The sequence below is a fragment of the Stegastes partitus genome, unplaced genomic scaffold (assembly GCF_000690725.1).
Source record: "Stegastes partitus isolate 25-593 unplaced genomic scaffold, Stegastes_partitus-1.0.2 Scaffold45, whole genome shotgun sequence".
NCBI classification, from domain to species: domain Eukaryota; kingdom Metazoa; phylum Chordata; class Actinopteri; family Pomacentridae; genus Stegastes; species Stegastes partitus.
In genome coordinates this window covers 475,700-495,906 of record NW_007577776.1, presented here as the reverse complement: position 1 = coordinate 495,906, position 20,207 = coordinate 475,700, and the positions used below count along the sequence as shown (strand labels likewise).

Below are 20,207 nucleotides of genomic sequence, written 5' to 3'. Positions count from 1 at the left end.
TATCGACCTGCTTCTTTACATGTGGGTAGAACTAAAATGTTCACATGCAGTTTCAAAGTTTGAAGGTCTCTACAGAGATGTTTAGTGACACAATGGTTCCGTGGGCAGACTGTCTTTGTTTTGTTTTTCTAAACAGAAGGAGAGAAGATATCCATCCAGAGAAGTGTCTGTATTTGGTGTGTGAGGCCCAAAACAAGTGACAGGTGAAGTGAACACCACTGATTATCTCGTTATGATGGCACCTGCCAGTGGGTGGGAAACATCAGGCACCGAGTGAACAGTCACTGTTTGAAGTTGATGTGTCGGAAGCAAGAAAAAGATGTTTTCTGGAGGGTGTGTTTGTTGTCTGACATCGGTGTGATGGATGGACCGCACTGTTTAATTAACTAGCAAAGAAAAAAAAACAACAAGTGGTAACAGTCACATGCATTATGTATGACTTGTCTTAATCACTGTGCTCCTGTGTGGGTAGAAAGTCTCTGTCCTGCCTGAAAATGCAGTCTCTGTGTGGTTCTGACACCAGAAGTGGATTTCTTTCAAAGCACAGACGGCAGCTATGGAACAGATCACATCACATCATATCCTCTACATATCCATCTGTGTGCTTGTAAAATGGTTCCTCAGGTACCCAGCGGCTGATTGTGCTGTCAGTGTGGCGTTCTGACTGTTTTTTGTCAGTCAGACCTCGACATAAACTCATATGTAGTGCCTCTGTACTCAGTAGAATAAACTTTGGTTTAAGGCTGGCACAGCTTTAGCCGTGCTAGCTAAACTGTAACCAGTGCAAATCGTTAAAAGGTCCTCGGGGATATTGTCCAATAAGAAACGTGTCCTGCATTACCGGTTACTGACTCGCAAACGACACAGAAGGCAAATAAAGGGTTAACATACTCACTGAAGCGCCGCCGTTACCGCTGTTTGCCATCATGGCTGATGACCGTCGTCTTCTGCGTTCAACCGTGCGCGTCACATGACCAGAGGAGCGTAGTTTGATTGGCTGGGCGTTGGATCGACTTCGGCCAGAATCGATTGTTTATGTCTATGTCCCCGGATGTGAAAAGGGAATTTTTCACAGCCAATTTTGAATCTGTTGAATTTGAGCACCGTCGAATTTTCATGGCTTCGAATTTTTACACCTGAAATTTTGACTTATGGAAATTTAGATGAGCTAAATTCAGACAAAATAATTCACGGACACAATTTCGATGGCAACAAAATTCAAAGTTAGAAATTCAACAGCTTTTAAAATTCAAACTCGGATGAGCCTGATTTGCTTCCATAGGCAGCAAACAGAAAATCAGTTTCTATGGAGAAAACTACCAAACCTCCAGGACAGGGACACTCAGAGGAGTACATGTGGTGTCGGTCCACGTTCTCAGTCAAAGAAACATCCACAGCTGTGAATAAAGATTCATGGAAATGAACTTGTTGCACAGCTGCTGTTTTGCAGCAGAGTTCAGTCAACATTATCATTTATGTCATGACACAAGTGTTTCAGTGACCTGGAGAACAACAGAGGTGTGACAGCCCAGATCTGGAAAAGCTTGACATCACATAGAGAGATTTCACAGGAGACGGGAGGAGCAGACATAAAGGTGGACATGCTAAACAACAGTCAGGTAGTTTAGAGGTAGAAGGTAAGGTAAAGAGGACAGCTCTGTGCACATCATCATGTAAAATGACTTTTTTTTCCCTAATGCTTTAAAAAGGGCATTTAAGCCATCATTAAGGGTAGAAAATCAATTTGTGTTTGTTTGTGTTGAATCCAAGGACAGCTTCAGTTTTTAGCGATTAGCAAATGAAAATGTATGCATTTATTCCTATCTCTGTGTAAAGAGCTATAGAATATATAGAATAATTATATAGAGATAGGTTTCTATATATATATATATAGAGAGAGAGAGAGAGAGAGAGAGATTTAGTCTGAATTACAGATATACAGTCGTCCTTAAATGTCTTCATAATCTTCCATTAAAGAAAAGGCAAAATTCACAACAGTCACTCAAATAACTAGAAACTGAAAAAAGTAATAGTAAATAAAAATGTGCTAAATTATAATTTAGTGAAATAAGACATTACTTCTGAATTGTAGTTTAAAAGAATAATTAAAAATAAATAAAAACTGTCCCAGACAAATTCGAGCACTCTGCTGATGAGCAGTGAAATCTAAACACCTGTCAACAGGTGCAGAAGTCTGACTGAGAGTTACAGAAAACACTTGTTTAACAAAATATTCGTTTACAGGTCCCAGCAGGCTTGTTTGCTTGTTTATGTATACATATATATATATATATTTCTGTTGAACCACAATTCAAAAGCAACGTCATGATCTTCATTACATTTTTATTTATTACTTTTGTCAATTTGAACTTTTTTCACTGACTGCTGTGTTTGTCCTTCCTTAATGGGTATGAATGCATTTGAGGACGACTGTATGTTGCTGATCAGTTGGATGCATGAACTTTACATCCTGCTCACAGGTCCAACATTACCATCAACAGACACTGAAGTGGCTTTTGAGAATTTCCTTTTCTGCAAAAAATAAAATGTAAATTGATTCTTTGGATGCCTTTCGTTTGGCACTGAGCTCCTGTTTCACTTGTCCTGTTGCACAAATCATGGTGTGTTTGAATGAATTCAATAAAACATTTACTGTGATGTGTGTTGAATTATCATCAGTTTCTCTGTTTAGTCTTCATTCCAGGTCTGTGTATAAGAACACTGATTAGGGCAACATAAGCCTCAACTTGCACTTTGCCTGTATAATGAAGCACCAGGTCACCACATCACCACATCACTGCTATTTTGTCTTGACTTGCTCCACATCAGATTCTACTGATGTTAGAGACTCAAACGTTGCTGAAACGTTGACCAACGACTGTATGTTTAGCAGAAAAAATATGGAAACATCCATTTATACACTTACTGTTTTAGACCAGCCGCATTTGAAAATGTTGGAGCTTCTGCTGGAGCTGTTGGATCATCTGTGGGAGTTATATCTCTGGATTTGCTGAACCTTGTAAATGGCTTCCCAGGGAGGACTATTGTTCACAAAAATTCCCAGGTAAAAAAAACGTATGAAATTCTTAAAATTCAGCCAAAAATATTTTACAGACGTTAGTTTCTGGGTCCCAAACAACTGTTAACAAAACCTGCAGCTGGGGAGCAACACCACTATCTGAAATGACACGGATGATCTCACAGTGTCTTTAAAAAAAAACACACACACAATTTTACTTCAGGGCTCCTTGCAGATTCAGATTTCCCTTTCTACATGATAAAAAAAAAACCCATCGAGTTGCATGCAGTCATGTTTAATTTCCAGCGCTCCTGAAAGCAGCATGATCTCATTCTGTGATCTGGCAGCTGCTGCAGAAACACCATCACATTAAAGACTGGCTTTAGGGATTTATTACTGCTCATCTCTGCTCCGCGCAGCATCGATCGGTCAGGGAGGATCGTATTTATTTATTTATTTTCTCTTGGCGGCTTCCACGGAGAGGTCACAGGTCAGCGTCAGTTACAGGACAGCTGCTCGGAACCTCGGCTGATCAATCTCGACACGAGGAGTGTGTAAAGAGGAAGGTTTTGATCCACTCAGAGAGGAAATCTGTCTGATGTATAATACATGTCACCTGGAGGGAGGCTCGCATGGACCGAAAACCGAGCAAAAAATAAATGAGACCGTGTCCAAGAAGAAGAAGAAGGTTAGCGAGGCAAGCTGAGATGAGGAGGAAACATAAAAAAAATAATTCAGACAAAACTTGTTCTGTTTGCTGAAGGGCTCCTCATCAGAGCTGGAGTCTGGATGGACGGGAGCTGAATGTAAGACATGTTTCAGCTGTATTACAATGGTCCGGCAAAAAGTTCTCTGAAACAAGGGCCGTGACTCCCAGCTAGGGGGTCAACTGTGCACAAGAAAAAAAATCTGGAGATGAGCAAACTGTCTGCAAGATGGCTGCCACAATGCTGACGTCAGACGGTAAAAGAGAACGGAAATTTTCAGGACACTTTTGGCTCTGCTTCTGGCTGATGCTGCCAAATTTCTTAAGAGATTGTGACCCAGTAAAAACACACCTGTTCTCCAGCTCGGAAAAAAAAAAAAAAGTCAAGTAAATGGCATTTGTTGGCAAGATGATGGCCTTTGGGACAGTGAGAGATTGCTTAAACCTTGCACAAGGGTCGGACCAGTGAGGGGGACTGCAGCGGATCAGGATTGCAACAGATAAAAAATGCAATCAAAGAAAACAGGAGAGGAAACTTGTTGCTCCAGAGCATCCACACAGCAGCAGGTCGCAGCCAGATGCACTGTCTGACTTCTATCTGCTGCCCAGCTGAGCGATGATGAAGCCATGCGTGCTGCTGAGGAGTATCTGGAGCTTTCTATGTGACCTTTGTCTGTGGACAAAGTGCTTTGAAGTTAAAGGAGACTCTGTTGAAACATCAAACAATCTTTCTTCTGTGACTTTTTGTAGGAAGGCCAAGAACAAAATGCAGCTAATGTAACTTCAGTCTAACTAGAAGGATGTTTGGCACTACTTTTGGCATCTTTATCAGATTAATCTGAATGACTCATTTGTTGGGCTGAACGTAAATACTTGTTATATTGTTTTTATGATTCTATTATCTGTTTGATTTAAATCTAGTTTTATTTCACTTCATTAGAGTCTGAACCTGTTCTGTCTTCTCAGCTGATCAGTCGTCCATGAAGCACATTGAACTACATGAACCTGAACAAAAGGTCCAAAAAAGATAAATGTTGACTTAAAACTTGTTTTTGTTACCGTCTGAAATCGTTCAGTGTCACAGATTATGAAACTACAAAGTCTCAGTGTCTAATCCAGTTTGTGGACTCTTTGATTGGATTTCTGATGAAGACATGATGAAGTCTTTTGAGGCAACATTCAACCTTTAAGATTTTTTACTTGTGATAATTGAAAGTAGAAGGTAAGGTGTAGAAAACCATGTGAAGTACAGAAAAGGGAAACGGCATCAAAACATTTCAAACAACACTCTTCTTTGCTCACGATGCATGTCATGTTGTAGCTGCCTGGACAGCTGAACACTCCTTTTGTAAATAAACCTTGAACACAGCAGTGACTATTTCTCCTCATCCCCACTCTCACCCAACCAGTCGAGGCAGATGGGCGTCTTCCCTGATCCTGGTTCTGCCAGAGGTGTTTTCTAACCGCTTGCTCAGAGGGAATCCACAGGGGTTCTCTGTTTAAACCTGTGAGGTCTATACCTGACTATGTAAAGCACTGTGTGATAACGTGTGTTGTAAACTGAGCTATACAAATAGAATTGATTTACTTTTTTAAATGTAAATGACTAAACTAGGGCTGCAGGGTGGTGCAGTTGGTAGCACTGTTGCCTCACAGCAAGAAGGTCGCAGTTCGCGTCCCGGTGGGTGAACCAGGATCTTTCTGTGTGGAGTCTCCATGTTCTCCCCGTGCAGCGTGGGTTCTCTCCGGGTTCTCCGGCTTCCTCCCACAAGGTACAAAAAACATATTGAGGTTAATTGATGATTCTAAATTGTCTGTAGGTGTGAATGTGACCACGACCCTCGTGAGGTCGGTGTATAGATAATGGACAGATGGATGGACCATCTCTGGGCATCAGAGTAAAAGTTACCAATAATGTTCTGTGCTGCTTAAATCAAATCGCAGGTCTGAACAGTGGTTTGTAAACTGCTGTGCAAAAATGTCTTGCCCACAGCATCAGGTTTTACAGCAGCTTGCTGTGTTCATTCTTGATTTTAGCTCGAAAAATGCATCAGTTACTATTTAACTGGATTTTTTTTTTTTGGGGGGGGGGGCAAAATAGAACAGAACACTGCTGTTTGGATTAGTTTTTGACATCATTATTAGTTTTGTTTTACAGTAATCTGACACAGATCTGTGGATGTAACAGTGTCCAATAAACTGTAGTTGCTATGCAGCTTTGTCAGTAGCGGTTGCTATAGCAACAGGATGTCCAGGTGAAACCAACAGGACGCAGGAGCGCCCCGCCACAGCTGTTAGGGCTCAATTAGCCGCTTATTGCTCAGGAACTTTTTTTTTGTTTCAGTTGCACATTTAGGTGCACAGGGGAAGACAGTTGACTTAATACATTCTGACACGGTTCTCCTTCGACGGCTACGTTGCGGCGCCACATCTCTCGTAGCAGCCGCTCCGACTGTCACAGTGGACACAGCACAGGAAAATTAATGAAGGCTTTGTTCTACGGAAGTGTCCCGGTGAGCCACGACACGACACGTCAGGATATTAAAACTCCAGCAGCTAAATTCAGAAATCAGCTTGTAAGATACACGTTTGTTGTTGTTGATGAACAGAAATCACAAAGGCAGCACGTCTGAGCCCGGGTTTAAACCGTTAGGGCGATCACTCTACAGAGTCTGGCTTCTGATGCTGTCATGTGGTAATACTGAACCCAGGGGTGACTTCAAAACAGAAGATTTTATTGTAAATCAAACCATAATATCTGTCAGAGAACTACTTGTTGTGAACATTTGCAAGAGGATTCAACTGCTGTTACTTTCACTATGCAGTAGATTAGAAGAGTTGTTTTCTTACATTTAAATGTTATTTCGTAGCATCTATTGTCTGAACAAACTAAAGCATCCAGTCAGAAGATCTCAAAGCCATCTGCAGAGCCAAAACAAGATGAAGCAGACACCAAGTTTAAAACAGTAAATCACTTTTAATTTAGTTCTCTCATCGGCAGGTGAGCTCTTATTAAACATGATGACGATGAAGTGCATCGGTAGTAGAAGCCTAACAACAGGTTTTGATACATGATTTGATACATGCTCCACTCAGACGCGTCTGTGAATCCACATATTACAAGCCAACATTATTACTCAAATAAAACCACTACAGTTCAGCTCTTGACCTGATAGAATAAAAAGATAAGACAGATCCATCGCTAGATACAACGGTGGCAGCAATACACAGGATTGCCCAAGCAGTAAAGTACACGTTCCTTTAAGAAACAGGGAGAGAGAACGCGAAAAAAAACCTAACCTCTGGGTTTTTTAATCCCCAATTCAAGTAGTATTTACCCTTTTTTTTTTTCATGTATTTGCGTGTTTCGGTTTGTTTCTTAATAAATTCAAGTTCAGCGTGAAAAAAACAAAAAAAAGACAAAAGTCCAGATAATATACGTGTTGGTGGAGAAAAAAGAAGACAGTAGGAAGAGATGGAAAGGGCAAAAAGTGAGGAGTGACAACCTGGATTCCTCAGAGGAAAAGGGAAATGCAGCAGGTGAAGAAGAAGAAGAAGAATGGAGTCGGGGCGGCGTTAGGGAGGCAGCCATCTTCATGAGAGACAGAATCAAGACTGGATGCTGCAGCAGCAGCTGCGACTTGACGGGAACGACCCTTAGGAATATTTGTACATTCAGGAGACAGAATGAGGAGGAAACAAGTCAGAAGTCAGTCCATGCATGAGTAACAAACCAAAGTGACGAATTCCAAGTTACATTTTTTTCTCTTGGGTGCAGAATACAACAAGGACTTTTTTTTTTTTTTTTTTTTTTTTTAAACATTGCTTTGTCCAATCAGTTCCAACTGCAACAAATCAATAACAACTGACTCTGACAAACTGACAAAATTGACTCTAAACAGTAACCTGACTCCAGAACCCAGGTTCGTGAAATGACACATGGCAGAGTGATGCACCTCATCCAGAACCGAAGCTGGGTTTCTGTGCCACGCCTCCACAGGTGGGGTTACGTGTGTTGTACATTAGACTGTACATACTCCACCGAGTGACCAAGAAAGCCCGGAAGGTTTCACCAACAACAGAGACGGCATCCTGCAGAACTCCCTGGGGTGGAGTCATCTGCACCGCTGCTGCTGCAAACACTCAGCATTCGACAGTTTGCCAGCGCCACAAAGAAAATAAACGGACCTCGTGTGACGGAGGTGGAGGTGTGGAGCTGGATGAGGCGTGACATCCTGGATTCCTCTGAACGTAAATGACAAGCAGCAGGTGAAAAAAGGAGGAGGACAAGAATGAGGGTGGGGTGGGGGGAGGAAGAGGAGGCAGCCACCTTCATGAGAGACAGATGTCGAGACTGGCTGCTGAATTAAGCAGGAGCTGGCGTGACTTGATGGTGAAAGCTCTCGACCAAACCTGCGTCGATTACTAACAGAAATCCCTCTTGAATACTTGTACATTCTGGAGAAAGAATGAGGAGGTAGAGTCAGAAATCCGCCCATGCAGGAGGAGCATCCCAAAATGAATAATTCCTACTGATTGTTTCTCCTTGGTGCACAGTAAAAGTGAGGGGTTTTCTTTAAAATTTGGCTTCGTCCAATCAGTTCCTGCTGCAGCAAATCAATAACCACTCAAGTAAATTGAATCCAAACAGTAATCTAACTCAGGTTTGGAGGACAGGTGCCTCACTGGCGTGGGGCAGAGTAGCGCCCCTCGCTGGGCCCGGCTCCGCGCCCAGACCCAAAGCTGGGCTTCTGTGCCATGCCTCCACGGGTGGGGGGGCCGCGAGGTCCTCCGCCGCCTCCTATTCGCTCTCTGGGACCACCAGGACCACCGGGACCCCGGGGCCTCATGTCCCTCCTGTCACCCTCCCTGGCTGAGCGGGTCTTCTTCTCCTCCACGTTCAGGCGGACGTCGCCTCTGAACTTGATGGGCTGAAGAGGGGGAAAGAACAATCACATCACAACCTAATAAAAGAGCAGATTTTTTTTCTACTAAAGCCAGAACAGCCCCAATAGTGAAGTCAGTTCCAACTGAGCAAACTCAAAGTACCAACAGATGAATACAGGACAAATAACTGCCAAAGAGGGGCCAAGCAGCAAGTAGTTCAGTGTATTTTAATTATGCAAACTGGACTATCAAATATCTGGTGTGGCATTCAAAGAAAACACTGATGAAAGCTCAAAGTTAATACAACACAATGTCCATTTAGCCAATAAAGTATCGTACCCTGTTGCTGAGAATCTTCTGCACAGGTTCAGAGTCATCAAACACCACGAAGCCAAAGTTTGGTAGCTTCCCTCCACTGTTGATCCTCAGCTCCAGGACTGTACCATACTCTGAAAGAGAGGAGGCAAACATGTTCTTTAATCACTGTTAAAATGAACACAGTGTACACCCTGCATTTCACTAGAAACTCTGAATCTGAGCATAAACACTTCACAAAGTAAATTCCCCAATATGATGTAAACATTTGCTTTCTATCTGTCAAAGCTCCATAAACCACTTCCTTATTTTCCTTCAGCGATTAGTTTCTTGACAGTTTAACTACAAACTAACCCTTTGTAAACTGCGACCTGTGTTACTAAAAGGGTTAAGATGATGGTAAAGTGTTCGGCCATTCAAGGCTACATCACACTGATGTGTCAATCCAACTTACGCTCAAAGAACTCCTTGAGTTCTGTCTTGTCCACGTCGTGAGGGACGTTGCCAACGAAGAGCTGGTGGGCGTCGGGGTACCTGGTCGCCCTGCGACCCTCTGACTCCCCCTGCTCTCCTTCCCGAACTGAAACACGAACAATCAACAGGTCAGTCTGAGGACATGTGGAGATGGAACGCGCCTTGTTTTATAAATTCAGTGTTGTGACTCATACATTAAGACCAATCAGTTTTATATTCCTACAATGTCAAACATTTAATAAAACAAGAAACATTTACTTTCACAGGTTTAATAAGCTCATGGTTGGCCTGTCACAACTGCCATCAGCTAGCTGAACTGCTGTATTACTGTTTGTGTACCTGGTCTGGGTCCTCTGTTACCCGGAGGAGGACCTCCAGGCCTCTGTTCCCTTGGTCTCTGGTCTCTCTGTGGCCTCTGTGTTGCTGTTTGGGACTCTGACTTCACCTCCACTCTGGGCTGCAACAATCAACAAAATACATTTTTTATAAGAAAATAGTTCATTCTTCTTTTTAAATCTGTTGCTCAACACAAGGAATAAAGATAAAGAACCACAACTTGGATTATCATCACACAGGTATGAGCAGCAGGGGAGGTCTCGTCCTGTGCTGCTGCCTTCATCTCTAATCTGGCAAAAAATTCCAGAGCAATCTCTGCTCTCTGAGATGTAAAACAATGGAATAAACAGAAGGCACAATACTGAGACTGCTGAAGAGACTGTTCGCCCTAAATTTGTCATCTGCTTTCATCTTTACGCAGCATAACAGAACAGAAGACGAAAATGTTGAGCTTGCCACTGCTCAAAAACAATGACAACTGCTGCCACAAAATACCAGGACACCACAAGTCATGTGTTCTTTGGCAAGACGAAGAAACTTCCGTTGGGGCACTATAATGACGTAGGATCACGTTACTTTTCATGTTGTGTTTTGCATGCTGGATGAATTCACTGCACTGATTTTATGACACTGATTTCAAATATTCCGAAGCAAAGTTTTTATAGGAGGAGCTAAAACCTACCGGTGCTGTGGGAGTGACTTTGACGACGTGTGGGGGGATTCCTGAGACTGGGACAGCACCGCTGGGAGGGAGGTTCTTACTGGTGACTGACGCCCAGGAGAACGGCTGTTGAGGACACAAACATGACAATTAGGGCTCATATTTCCCATGTAAGCCATCTTCACATCACTGTTAGCGAGCATCTGTGTCACACATTCAGTCCTACTCTGTTTTCTTCTGGAGCGGCAGGGGCAGGTTCAGCAGGCGCAGAGGCAGGTTCTGTAGTTGGTGGAGTGGCAGCAGCAGGGCTTTTCTCTGTCTGGTCGTCGGTCGTGTGGCCATCGGTCTGTGTCTCTAGCATCGTCTCCGACTTCAGCTCCAACACAGCGGCCTCGGCCTCCTTCTCCACCTCTGGCTCTGGTTCTGGACTTGCTGCTGCCTCTTCCTCGTCACCAGGAACTGCTGGCTCCGAACTACAAAAGAGAAAAGAGAAATGTCACTTAGGCTGATGAAAAACGAACACATAAAATATACACATTGCTCATGAGGACAGATCAGATTATGACTTATTATTTGTTGCTTTCTTAAACAAAAGCATATTTCAACCCTTAACACCAAATTCCTTCAGCAGAAAGGCATACCGTCTTAGTTTTGTTAGAGTTACACATTCATAAGAGCTACAAACTGTAAGACCAACAGCCTGCCAGTCCCCAAACTACTGCTCTGTGACATAAGTCATTAAAATCACTTCCTTCTAAAAGTCTTATTTAAATTTTTTTTTAAAATCACCAAATACGCAAGAGTTTGCATTAACCAGATTCTGTAAAAGACAAAATAATCGTCCCTTTTCAGCACAACCATGAAGTGAGGACAGATGTGGCAGAAGCAAACAAACACACACAGACAGTATTTGGGCTTTAGACAATGAAGAACCTCCTTCTGTGGAACCAGATGAAGCTGCTTAAGGTAGGGGCAGACAAAAAGTGTGACGTTTTGTGTTCTTTTTTTTTTTCTTTGCACCCAAAATGCAGCTTTAGGCATCATACATTAAAAAAATATATACGATTAAACCTTCACAGGTAAATGTAAGCACTGTGGAAATGCAAGCTGACAAATAGCCGTTACTTCTTGTCGGAGACATTTACAGTGGGTCCAGTGTCAAGGAAACTCTTGCCAAGGAAGACAATCAAATCCACATTTGATGCAGTATTACCACACAAAATGCTGACACATGGTCCTCTGAAAGTTTGTTTTTGGTGTTCAGTGTAAACATATAGCAGAGCCCCATAAAGCAGCTCATCCCGTACCAGGCTGTTGGGTCATAGAAGGGAGCAGACTCCTCTGGAGCAACGTCCGGAGATGGAACCCTCTCCTCCAGCTCCTCCACCTCATCCTCAGACTCTGAAAAATAAAAATCAACAGGACAGTAAATAATTGCACCTGACTGATAATGCAATTTATAAAAAAATGTTTTTATTTGAACATTTAGCTGTTCAAGATAAATCCCACAAAATATAACTAAATGCTCAGCTGACAGTCACAATTAGTGACAATTAACAAAAGCACAATTAATGATCTTCACTTAAGCTTCTATATAAAAGACAATTGAATATCAATCTTGATGAAGCAGGAGTTTTAATCTTGGACTTTGGTTTTTCATGTTCAAAGCACAATCATCTCACCTTCTGGAGGCTCAGAGTCAGAGTCACCGAACACCTCGTCCTGGTAACGAAACACGTCGTTGTGGACGTAGAATTTGTTTGCAACCGTACCCTGGAGGGCAAACAAACAAATCATATTGCATGTTAATATTTGCAGTCAAATAATAAAATATTACTTAAGGCGGGCGGCATTAACAAATCAACTGCTGAAGCTGTGACGTTATACCAACCTCGGGCGCGAGCACAAAGGTCTGCATGAACTTCCTCATGGGCTGCATGTTGTTGGACAGCTCGCCCATCACCTGCACCACCACACCCTCGTTCAGGGTGGCATGAGCATCCACGTGTCTGATCTTGGTATGACAGTCTCGGAAGCTCAGAGCCATCACCCTCTTATGGATCTCCTGCACAAGCAAAGCAGAAATTTGTCTTGATATATGCTCCGATCATCCCATTTTCTAAGTTTGTTCAGGCACGAGTGATGCAGCAGAATAAAAAGATGCAAAATATCACAGCAGATCTACTGTAGAGACTCGACTGCTTTAACCCTTGTCTTTGGAGCGTTCCAGTCAGAGCTAAGATCTGAAGCCAACAGAGAGGCTGTGAAATAATCTTAAAGAGCACCGTCCACACTAACCATCTTAAGAATGCAGTTAAGCTGAATCTAAGGTTACTGCTGCCAAAGGAGCTTCGACCACTTATTAGATCCAACATTTTTTTCTCGCCACATTCAGTCACTGAAAACAAAACTCTCCATTTTCTGAACGGTTTCTGCTCTTTTGTTGTGCTGTCTGTTGTGTTGTTTCTATGCCGAGTCTTTTCTAGTAAATATGTTGATGTTTACGCTTTGGAAAGCGCTTCATAAATTCTTGCGTCTCTGACTCAGTTTAACTTATTCACAGAAATCAAATAGCGTCTGGGTGTAAGGAAAACCTGCTGCTGTGGCTTTTTCTGGAGGATGAATCTCTTATACCACTTAAAAGCGAACAAAACGCAGAGACCGGAGCAGCTACCCAGACTTCACAGCTTTGAAAGCACGCCGTATACTAGAGGTGGGTGATGTTGCCTTAAAATAATGCCATCGCTGGTTTATGCATCCTGATTTTCTTCCCTGCTGCTGTGCTAAGATTTGCTCTGTTTTCTCAAAATAACTCCCGTGTTGAACCAACTCTTCCACTGTGGAGCTGGTAGAAACCATATCTGTGCTGTCAGCCAGGCTTGGAGCTGCTGCGCAAAGTCACGAGTATGTATTCAACACATAATATATGATGAAGTGTTGCAAGATTAGAAAGTGTGCTTTTTAAAACACCATGAAATGGCACACCTCTATTGGATTGCTGTTGCTTTGATTTTGCAGTGTTCAGATCAAATGCTTTCTTCTTGAAACACAAAAGAGGATTTTTATATTGAGTTGTTGCAAGAAAGAAATTTAAAGTCTCCAGGTGGCAAAGAAATTGATTCAGCGATTAGCAGATTCGTTGACTAGTCTAAATTTTAACTTGCAGATAACCAACTGGGGAAACTAGTAATTAGGAACATTCCTAATAAGAACAGACAACAATGGGGGGATAAGACAAATGTTTTACCTTCCCAAAGAATTCAGAATCAGCATTTTATGTCCGCGAGGGCAAACATGCTGTTGCAAACATCTTTCAGGGGTTTACACTTTTTTTCCACTCTGTATTGCTATGTGGGAGTCAAGTGCAGTCCTCTATGGAAATAACATTTAAAAAGATGTTCTCTGCTGTTGTGAAGCGTACTTACAGATTGTCCATAAACGGCCTCTACTGGTTTGCCGTTGCTGTCCAAGCCGCCATGCACGTAGGAGGAGTTCTTTCCATAAAACCTGAGCACAAAAACAACAATTATATTTCTTCCAAGAGGACAATTTCAGCAGAGACGGTTGTTCACATACAGACTTAAAACCACCTCCTTGATTCTAAAACTTTGGAGGATCAAAGATGTAACCCTAAAATGCAGTAATATATCTGACAGCTGCCCACACTGCAGCAAACTCTCGATCACATGACCGTTAAACAGCTTATGTCTGTACCTGTGCAGGTAGTCGGGGGCCTGGTTCAGGAGTGTGTAATACTGTCGGACAAACTCTCGCCCGACCAGCTGGGCACTTGGCTTCTCCATCACCATTTCTTTGGTCAACTGGAAATCTCTGCAGGGAGGAAAAGGAGGCTCAATGACTACATCATTCATTATGCATTACAGGAGGAGGGGGGGGATGAAATAACTGGTCAAATAATCAGGTTAAACTGAGGTATTGTTTAAATTCTACCCTCCCCAGTGTATACCATCAGGGGTTTTGCTGGCTTTCTCGGAATTTGACATTTTCAAGGCCAAAAGATTTACTGTAAACACATATTTGGCAATATGCATTAATAACTCCATCTCTCAAACCAACCGATTCTTAGAACTGAGCATTACCAAATTCATACCATGGGTTGAGCAACACACAAAATGTGAAAGCAGCATTGGATGATGAGATGCCATGGCAACTTCTGTGGTAACCAAAGAGCTGGATAAATATTTTGTCTTTGTTGTTGTGCACAAAACTGTGTTCCTGATATGAGATGCATCGGTTAACGTTATCCTACAAAGCATGAGACAGTGAGAGTCATCTGGCCGTCCTGACTGCAGAGCCGTCGTGTCCAACGCCATGAACAAGCTGAAGCGTATAACCGGTTAGGTAAATATGACCTCTGTTTTTACAAGACTCGACAATATCCAACTTAGTACGTTACAGGCTCGTTTTTAATATGTTTATGGCAGCAGCATGAAATGTGTCCAATCTGCAATACAGGCTGCGTTTACTGCCCCATCTGGGTGCACCGACATGAAAACAGCCCGCCCAGGGCATGAAAAACAAACCCAGGCATTTGTTTTCTTACTGTGTGGATACAAATCTGAAAGTGCACAGTCACTGCACTGCAATGGCACTGATTTTCAGCTGCCCTCTCCTTGCTCAAAAATGAATGAAAACCAAAAGCACATACAATGTTCTCTTTTGAGGACATAACCCAGAGGGTGTGTGTGGATGCATCTACTGAAATATGCTACTTTGATCTCTTTACCTCATCAACTGCTGCTGATGTAAGTGGTTCAATCAAAAACTGTTCCATCTTGGTTGTAGCCAACACATCTAAATAGCTAGCCACTTGGATGTCCTGCTTTGGAGGGTTTCAACTTGAGCATAATATTGCTGAAGTAACTGACCAGTAGTAAGTCTAAAGTGGCTGATAAAATGCTAAGATGTATTGCACGACATACCAGGCTCTCTTGAAGTATCAAAACTGTCAATCTTTTCCTTCCCAAGGCAGATTCTGATATTAATTTCCATAGTAGCTGAAATTTCCATCACCTCTGGTAATCTACATAAAACAAAAAGCACGTCTTCGGTAAACTTCTGTCATGCTGTATGGCTGCCTGTCATACAGTTACAGGTACTGACCTCTTGACAAGATCTTCTCTGAGTCCTGCTGTAACAACATGACAGGAAGGATAGTTTACAGTGAAAACTAACGCAGGCTTCAACACGTTCTTCCCCATTTCCTCCATATTTTTATCTGTTAAATGCAACTTGGTGCTTATGCTGCCATTAAGTGCGAGCCGTTACCTTTATGAATATTTGCAAACACAGCTGTCAAGCCTGCCAGACTTCATAGATTGCCCATTCCGAGAAACTTTCAAGTCTCTGCTAGTTGATTTTCATTCTGCACTGACATGAACTGAAACCGATGTCTGCCTGGAAGGCAGGGAAAATAAATAAGTTCATGTTTGTGAATTCCCCAGTCTGTCTATAGCAATCAGGCACAAGTCCATCAGTTCCTATTGAATCTTTGAAATTGAATCAAAATGGACTACAGTGGCTCTCCAGTGATTGGCTTGGATGTGTTCCGTATCGGCAGTGGCGTCGTTAGGCCTGGGTGTCACAGACTGTAGCCTTAAATGTTTTATGAATAGCTTGTTTGTTTGTTTTGTATAAATGTAAAAATCTCTTGTATAAATTAGTTCTCTATCTTTTCATGTGTCATTCTGATCATGCATTAAAGGACCCAATATAATACAGCTGATCAAACACTGTTGGATATTATTTTATTGCTTGTAAAAGTTTGACCCATTTTACAATAATAAAAAAAATATGAGATAGAAAAATAAAATAAAAAAATCTGTCGACATCCAACAAGGACTGATCACAGGAAGGAAGGAAGGAAGGAAAGAAAGAGGAATGACCTTTCTTTACTGATAGCACAGTGACTCGCATTTTCCTTTCATCTGAACTCATCATTCCTCCCCATTCTCACCCCAACCTGTTGAGGCAGATGGTTGCCTTCCCTGAGCCTGGTTCTGTCTAAAGATTTTCTTCCTCTCTGTTAAATGGGATGTTTTTTGATTCCTTCCCACTATTGTCAACTCAAAGGGAATCCAAAGGGAACCTTTGGATCGTTGGGTTCTCTGTTCTAAATATGTACTGTCTTCACCTTAACATGCTAAATGCTATGAGATGACATATGTTGAGAACTGAATTGAAATTGAACTCCAAAATAACTTCAACAGTGCAATTAGTGGTAAAAATCCAATGAGTGCAGAGCTGGGCTAAGCCCCCAGTGTCGAGATCCCTACCTGGTCTTTGCTAATAGCAACTGGACAAAGATGAAGATCTTGGTATACATAGAATATAATTACTTTGGGCTCGTATAGGTTTTGAATTATTTTTTTTCCTGTTCATTGGATTTGTTGGCGACAATACAGATATAGGCTATCAGCAGCCTTACCACCAACCACTGCAGAAACAAGAACTACACATTTGATTTGTGGTATTGAAGCTAAAACATGCAAATACACTGGTATGTCCGTTCAGCAACCACAGAAACAAGTGCTCCTCCTTAATGGACTGTCTGCCACACCTGTCCACACAAGCTCGAGCCATCTGCTGTTCTGGCACACACTTTGCAAACGACACACATCCAGTAAACATTAACTGATGCATCAGGCTAAGCCAACAGTGACGAGGTAAAGTAACCCAACAGCTTAAGGTGTGCTGAGACAGATCTAATGTAAAGCAAATTAGCTGCCATGACTGATGGCACAGACGCTGAAAATGCGTCAGCATTGATGTATGTAATCAATACATGTTATTGTAACATGAATTTAGAAGAAATGTTTTTATTCAGCATCACCACATGATTTGTTTTCTCCTCCAGTGACTATGGCTGGAGTCACTGCTACAGTTTAGAGTATGAAAAAGAGACATGGAGCTGATGTTGTACCCAGGTTGCTGCTCTGCACCACCAAAATCCAGTGAACTCACTAAACACAGAGGTTAAACAACTGGTGTGTGTGGTGATTTCAGCTCTATTTTCATGAAATGTAAAGCTACAACCAAAGTCTGACAGCAACTGTCCAAAACAGTTGAAAAGAAGTTGCTTTAGTTTGTCTGTGCTTGCAAAGTATCCACAGTCAGTGTTGCACTACTGACTTCAGCCTTACATACTGTTTCGGGTCAAATTTGACCTGTTTTGATGTTTGACAGCACAAAAAATACCTTAAACGTTCATCTTTTAGCCTGAAATCTGTTGATTTTTCCTTAAGTGACCCAAAATACACAAATATTTTTGAAATGTTCTACTTTTGTACAGGTGCTGCAGATGTTTGTACACTGAGGTTGTTTCGGGTCAAGTTATGCATCGAGATGGATTTTAGATCTGAGTGCAGAAACTGAAATTGTACAGGCCTTGTTGTATGTGTATTTTATTTACATGTATTAATGTGGCAAAGGAAATTTACACATTCTAAATAGATTAGTAGTTTAAAATTTGGTATAGACACCTACTATGACAGGAGGGCATAAAACATGAATATATGTAAGGGTTAAATAATAAGCCCTCTTTTCTGTATTTATATTTCACATTTTGGAGTTGCCAGTGTAAACCTACAGTAATACACTTCATTATGTCAGTTTCTTACTATGCTGCATCGTTCAGGTCAAATTAAAATTAACTTCAACCATCTTTGCTAAATCGATTAATCGGTGAAATAGCCAGTAGAAGGGGGGTAAAAAAGGGCGTTTGTGGCCTCCAGCTAACAGTGGCTAAACTTTAGATTTAAAAGCACCTATGTAATAAAATGAGCTTAAAGTCATGGTACACTGCAGCAGCAGCTACACCGGAGAGCAGGCTGTGGAAAAGTGCAAGCATGGCAGGCAGACAAAGGCCACGCCGTGCCCGCAGTGACGGAGCCTTTCACGGTCTCCACCGGCCTACAAACCACTCAGGACGGCCCCACACGTCGCTGGGACTTTAGGGCAGTCCACTGGCGGTTTCCAGATATAACCTGGGCTCAAATGGCACGCTGGCTGGCCCGCTACGAGGCTAAACCGCGACAGCTGGACGAGCACACGGCCCCCAAACTAGGGCAGCTACAGCTCGGTTTCAGGAGCAGCACGTGTCCCGGCTGGTCCCCGGCCACACTTTTCCGTTCCTGCCGCGCCAAGTTAGCCGGCTAGCTGGGTCGAGGAGATAACCGCCAAGAGTGGCTTGAAAATTAATTCAGAAGCGAAATGACGAGAATTTTTTTGACCAAGAAGGCGGCAAAGAAAGACAGGAAGGGAGGGAGTCACGACTGAATGAGGGCTAGAAGTGGGCTACACTGGGGCGGTGGGTATCTCCTGGAAAGCCAAAGTGAAACCATGCAGTCGTAGTGGTGGATAAACGCCGACGCTTCAACACATTAACAACCACCACACAGCTCGTTGGCAATTTTAGCTGCGTTTAAACCGTAAGTATCGTTTAATTCAATTCATTTAAGCACAGCATCCGAGCTGCAATGTCAAAGGTTGCTAGCAGCCACCATCTCCACACCACGAAGTAGACGGAGCCCGGAAGAGCGACCCAGTTAACCACACGAGTACGGCAAGAGAGACATATTGAAATGAAGTATCACATCCTAGAAGGTTCATTGAAGAGAGCGACTTACCAATGGGGTAGTTATCAAAAAATACGCTGCTTTAGAAACAAGTGATTTCTTTGAATCACCTCGTTTGGCTGCCAGGTACACTAGCGGCTTCACAACGTGCTGGAGTGCTCGGTTACCGGTTCCAGCTCCGCAACCAAACACGATGTCCCGCCCCTTTCGGAGACGCACAGCCAATAAGATTTAGGCACCAGACTCGTGCACCAATGGCCTAACGCGACTGCGACGTCCCCTTCTGGTTCAGCCAATCCCGAAGCAGCGTGTCGGTACCTGGGTTTCTCAGTGAATCCAATCACATCGCAGTAATGGCCGGAGATGCGGTGGTTTCGTCGGCTGGCGTCTACCGGTTGTAACGTTCCAGCGTGCAGTGCACCGAAGCCGGTTCTCCGCTTGGAGGCGACAAAAGTGTTTAATGTGTGAAACCGGTTTAATTGGAGTGAATGACTCATCGAATCAAATGAAATAATGTAAGAAAAGAAAGGTCTGAGAGCCTGTAAAGAGATCGGTGGGATTAGTCAGCTCCCATCACATGAAAACATGCATTTAAAACAACAAGTATTACAACAAAATGCTTCCAATCCAGTAGAAAAATAAGAAACAAACTAAAATAGGCTTTGTTGTCATTGTGGAAAATACAACAGAACTTGTGTGCAAACTTACAGCAATCAGCAGTAATACAACACAAAATACTCTTAAAAATAACATTAGTTTAAAAAGAATTAGGTTAAATACATATATACACATAGTGCAGTGCAACTAGTAGACAGTAATGGACAAACATAAATCTGTGCAAACAGTGGAGAGCAAAAAAGTAGAAGAAGCTTTATTTTATTGTACAAAAAATACAACGAAATTTCGTTTGGCGTCATCCTTGAAGCAGCTCATATGGTCACAGACTAAGAAAAACAAAAAAAAAGTTAAAAGGTGATATAAATAATAGAATAGCAATAAAATAAATACACTATTAAAAGTGCAAAAGAGCATTTGATAGAAAGTACCAAGTAAACAGGTAATGTACAGTAACATTCAGTACAATGCAGGAAAACTGTTATTATTGCAAAATTGCACAATTATCCTAACAAGTTCAAATCTTAAGACCCCATAGGTGTTAACTACGACATGAATTTACCTGAGAATTGTACATATTAGGTTTATAACCCTACA

The 20,207-nt window shown here is 42.3% G+C and overlaps 1 protein-coding gene across 1 annotated transcript; it reads right to left on the bottom strand.

Moving 5' to 3' along the window:
* Positions 1-6,682: 6,682 nt before the first annotated feature.
* g3bp1 (GTPase activating protein (SH3 domain) binding protein 1) lies at positions 6,683-19,163 on the bottom strand. The gene is made up of 12 exons (XM_008306245.1): positions 19,047-19,163; positions 14,113-14,229; positions 13,824-13,905; positions 12,290-12,463; positions 12,081-12,171; positions 11,706-11,799; positions 10,625-10,871; positions 10,420-10,524; positions 9,741-9,858; positions 9,382-9,507; positions 8,952-9,061; positions 6,683-8,656 (listed from the first exon to the last, which is right to left on the bottom strand). The coding sequence occupies exons 2-12, from the start codon at positions 14,205-14,207 to the stop codon at positions 8,408-8,410; spliced, it is 1,491 nt and encodes a 496-aa protein (XP_008304467.1). The 5' UTR covers positions 14,208-14,229; positions 19,047-19,163; the 3' UTR covers positions 6,683-8,407.
* Between the last annotated feature and the right edge of the window lie 1,044 nt (positions 19,164-20,207).

What these genes read in the sequence shown, in the direction of transcription:
- g3bp1 (XM_008306245.1), bottom strand. Translation starts at nt 14,207, where the DNA reads ATGGTGATGGAGAAGCCAAGTGCCCAGCTGGTCGGGCGAGAGTTTGTC. An exon ending in ACTCAAGGAGTTCTTTGAGC is followed by an intron (nt 9,062 to 9,381) that starts GTAAGTTGGATT and finishes CCTCTCTTTCAG; the next exon opens with AGTATGGTACAGTCCTGGAG. An exon ending in AGAAGATTCTCAGCAACAGG is followed by an intron (nt 8,657 to 8,951) that starts GTACGATACTTT and finishes CCCCCTCTTCAG; the next exon opens with CCCATCAAGTTCAGAGGCGA.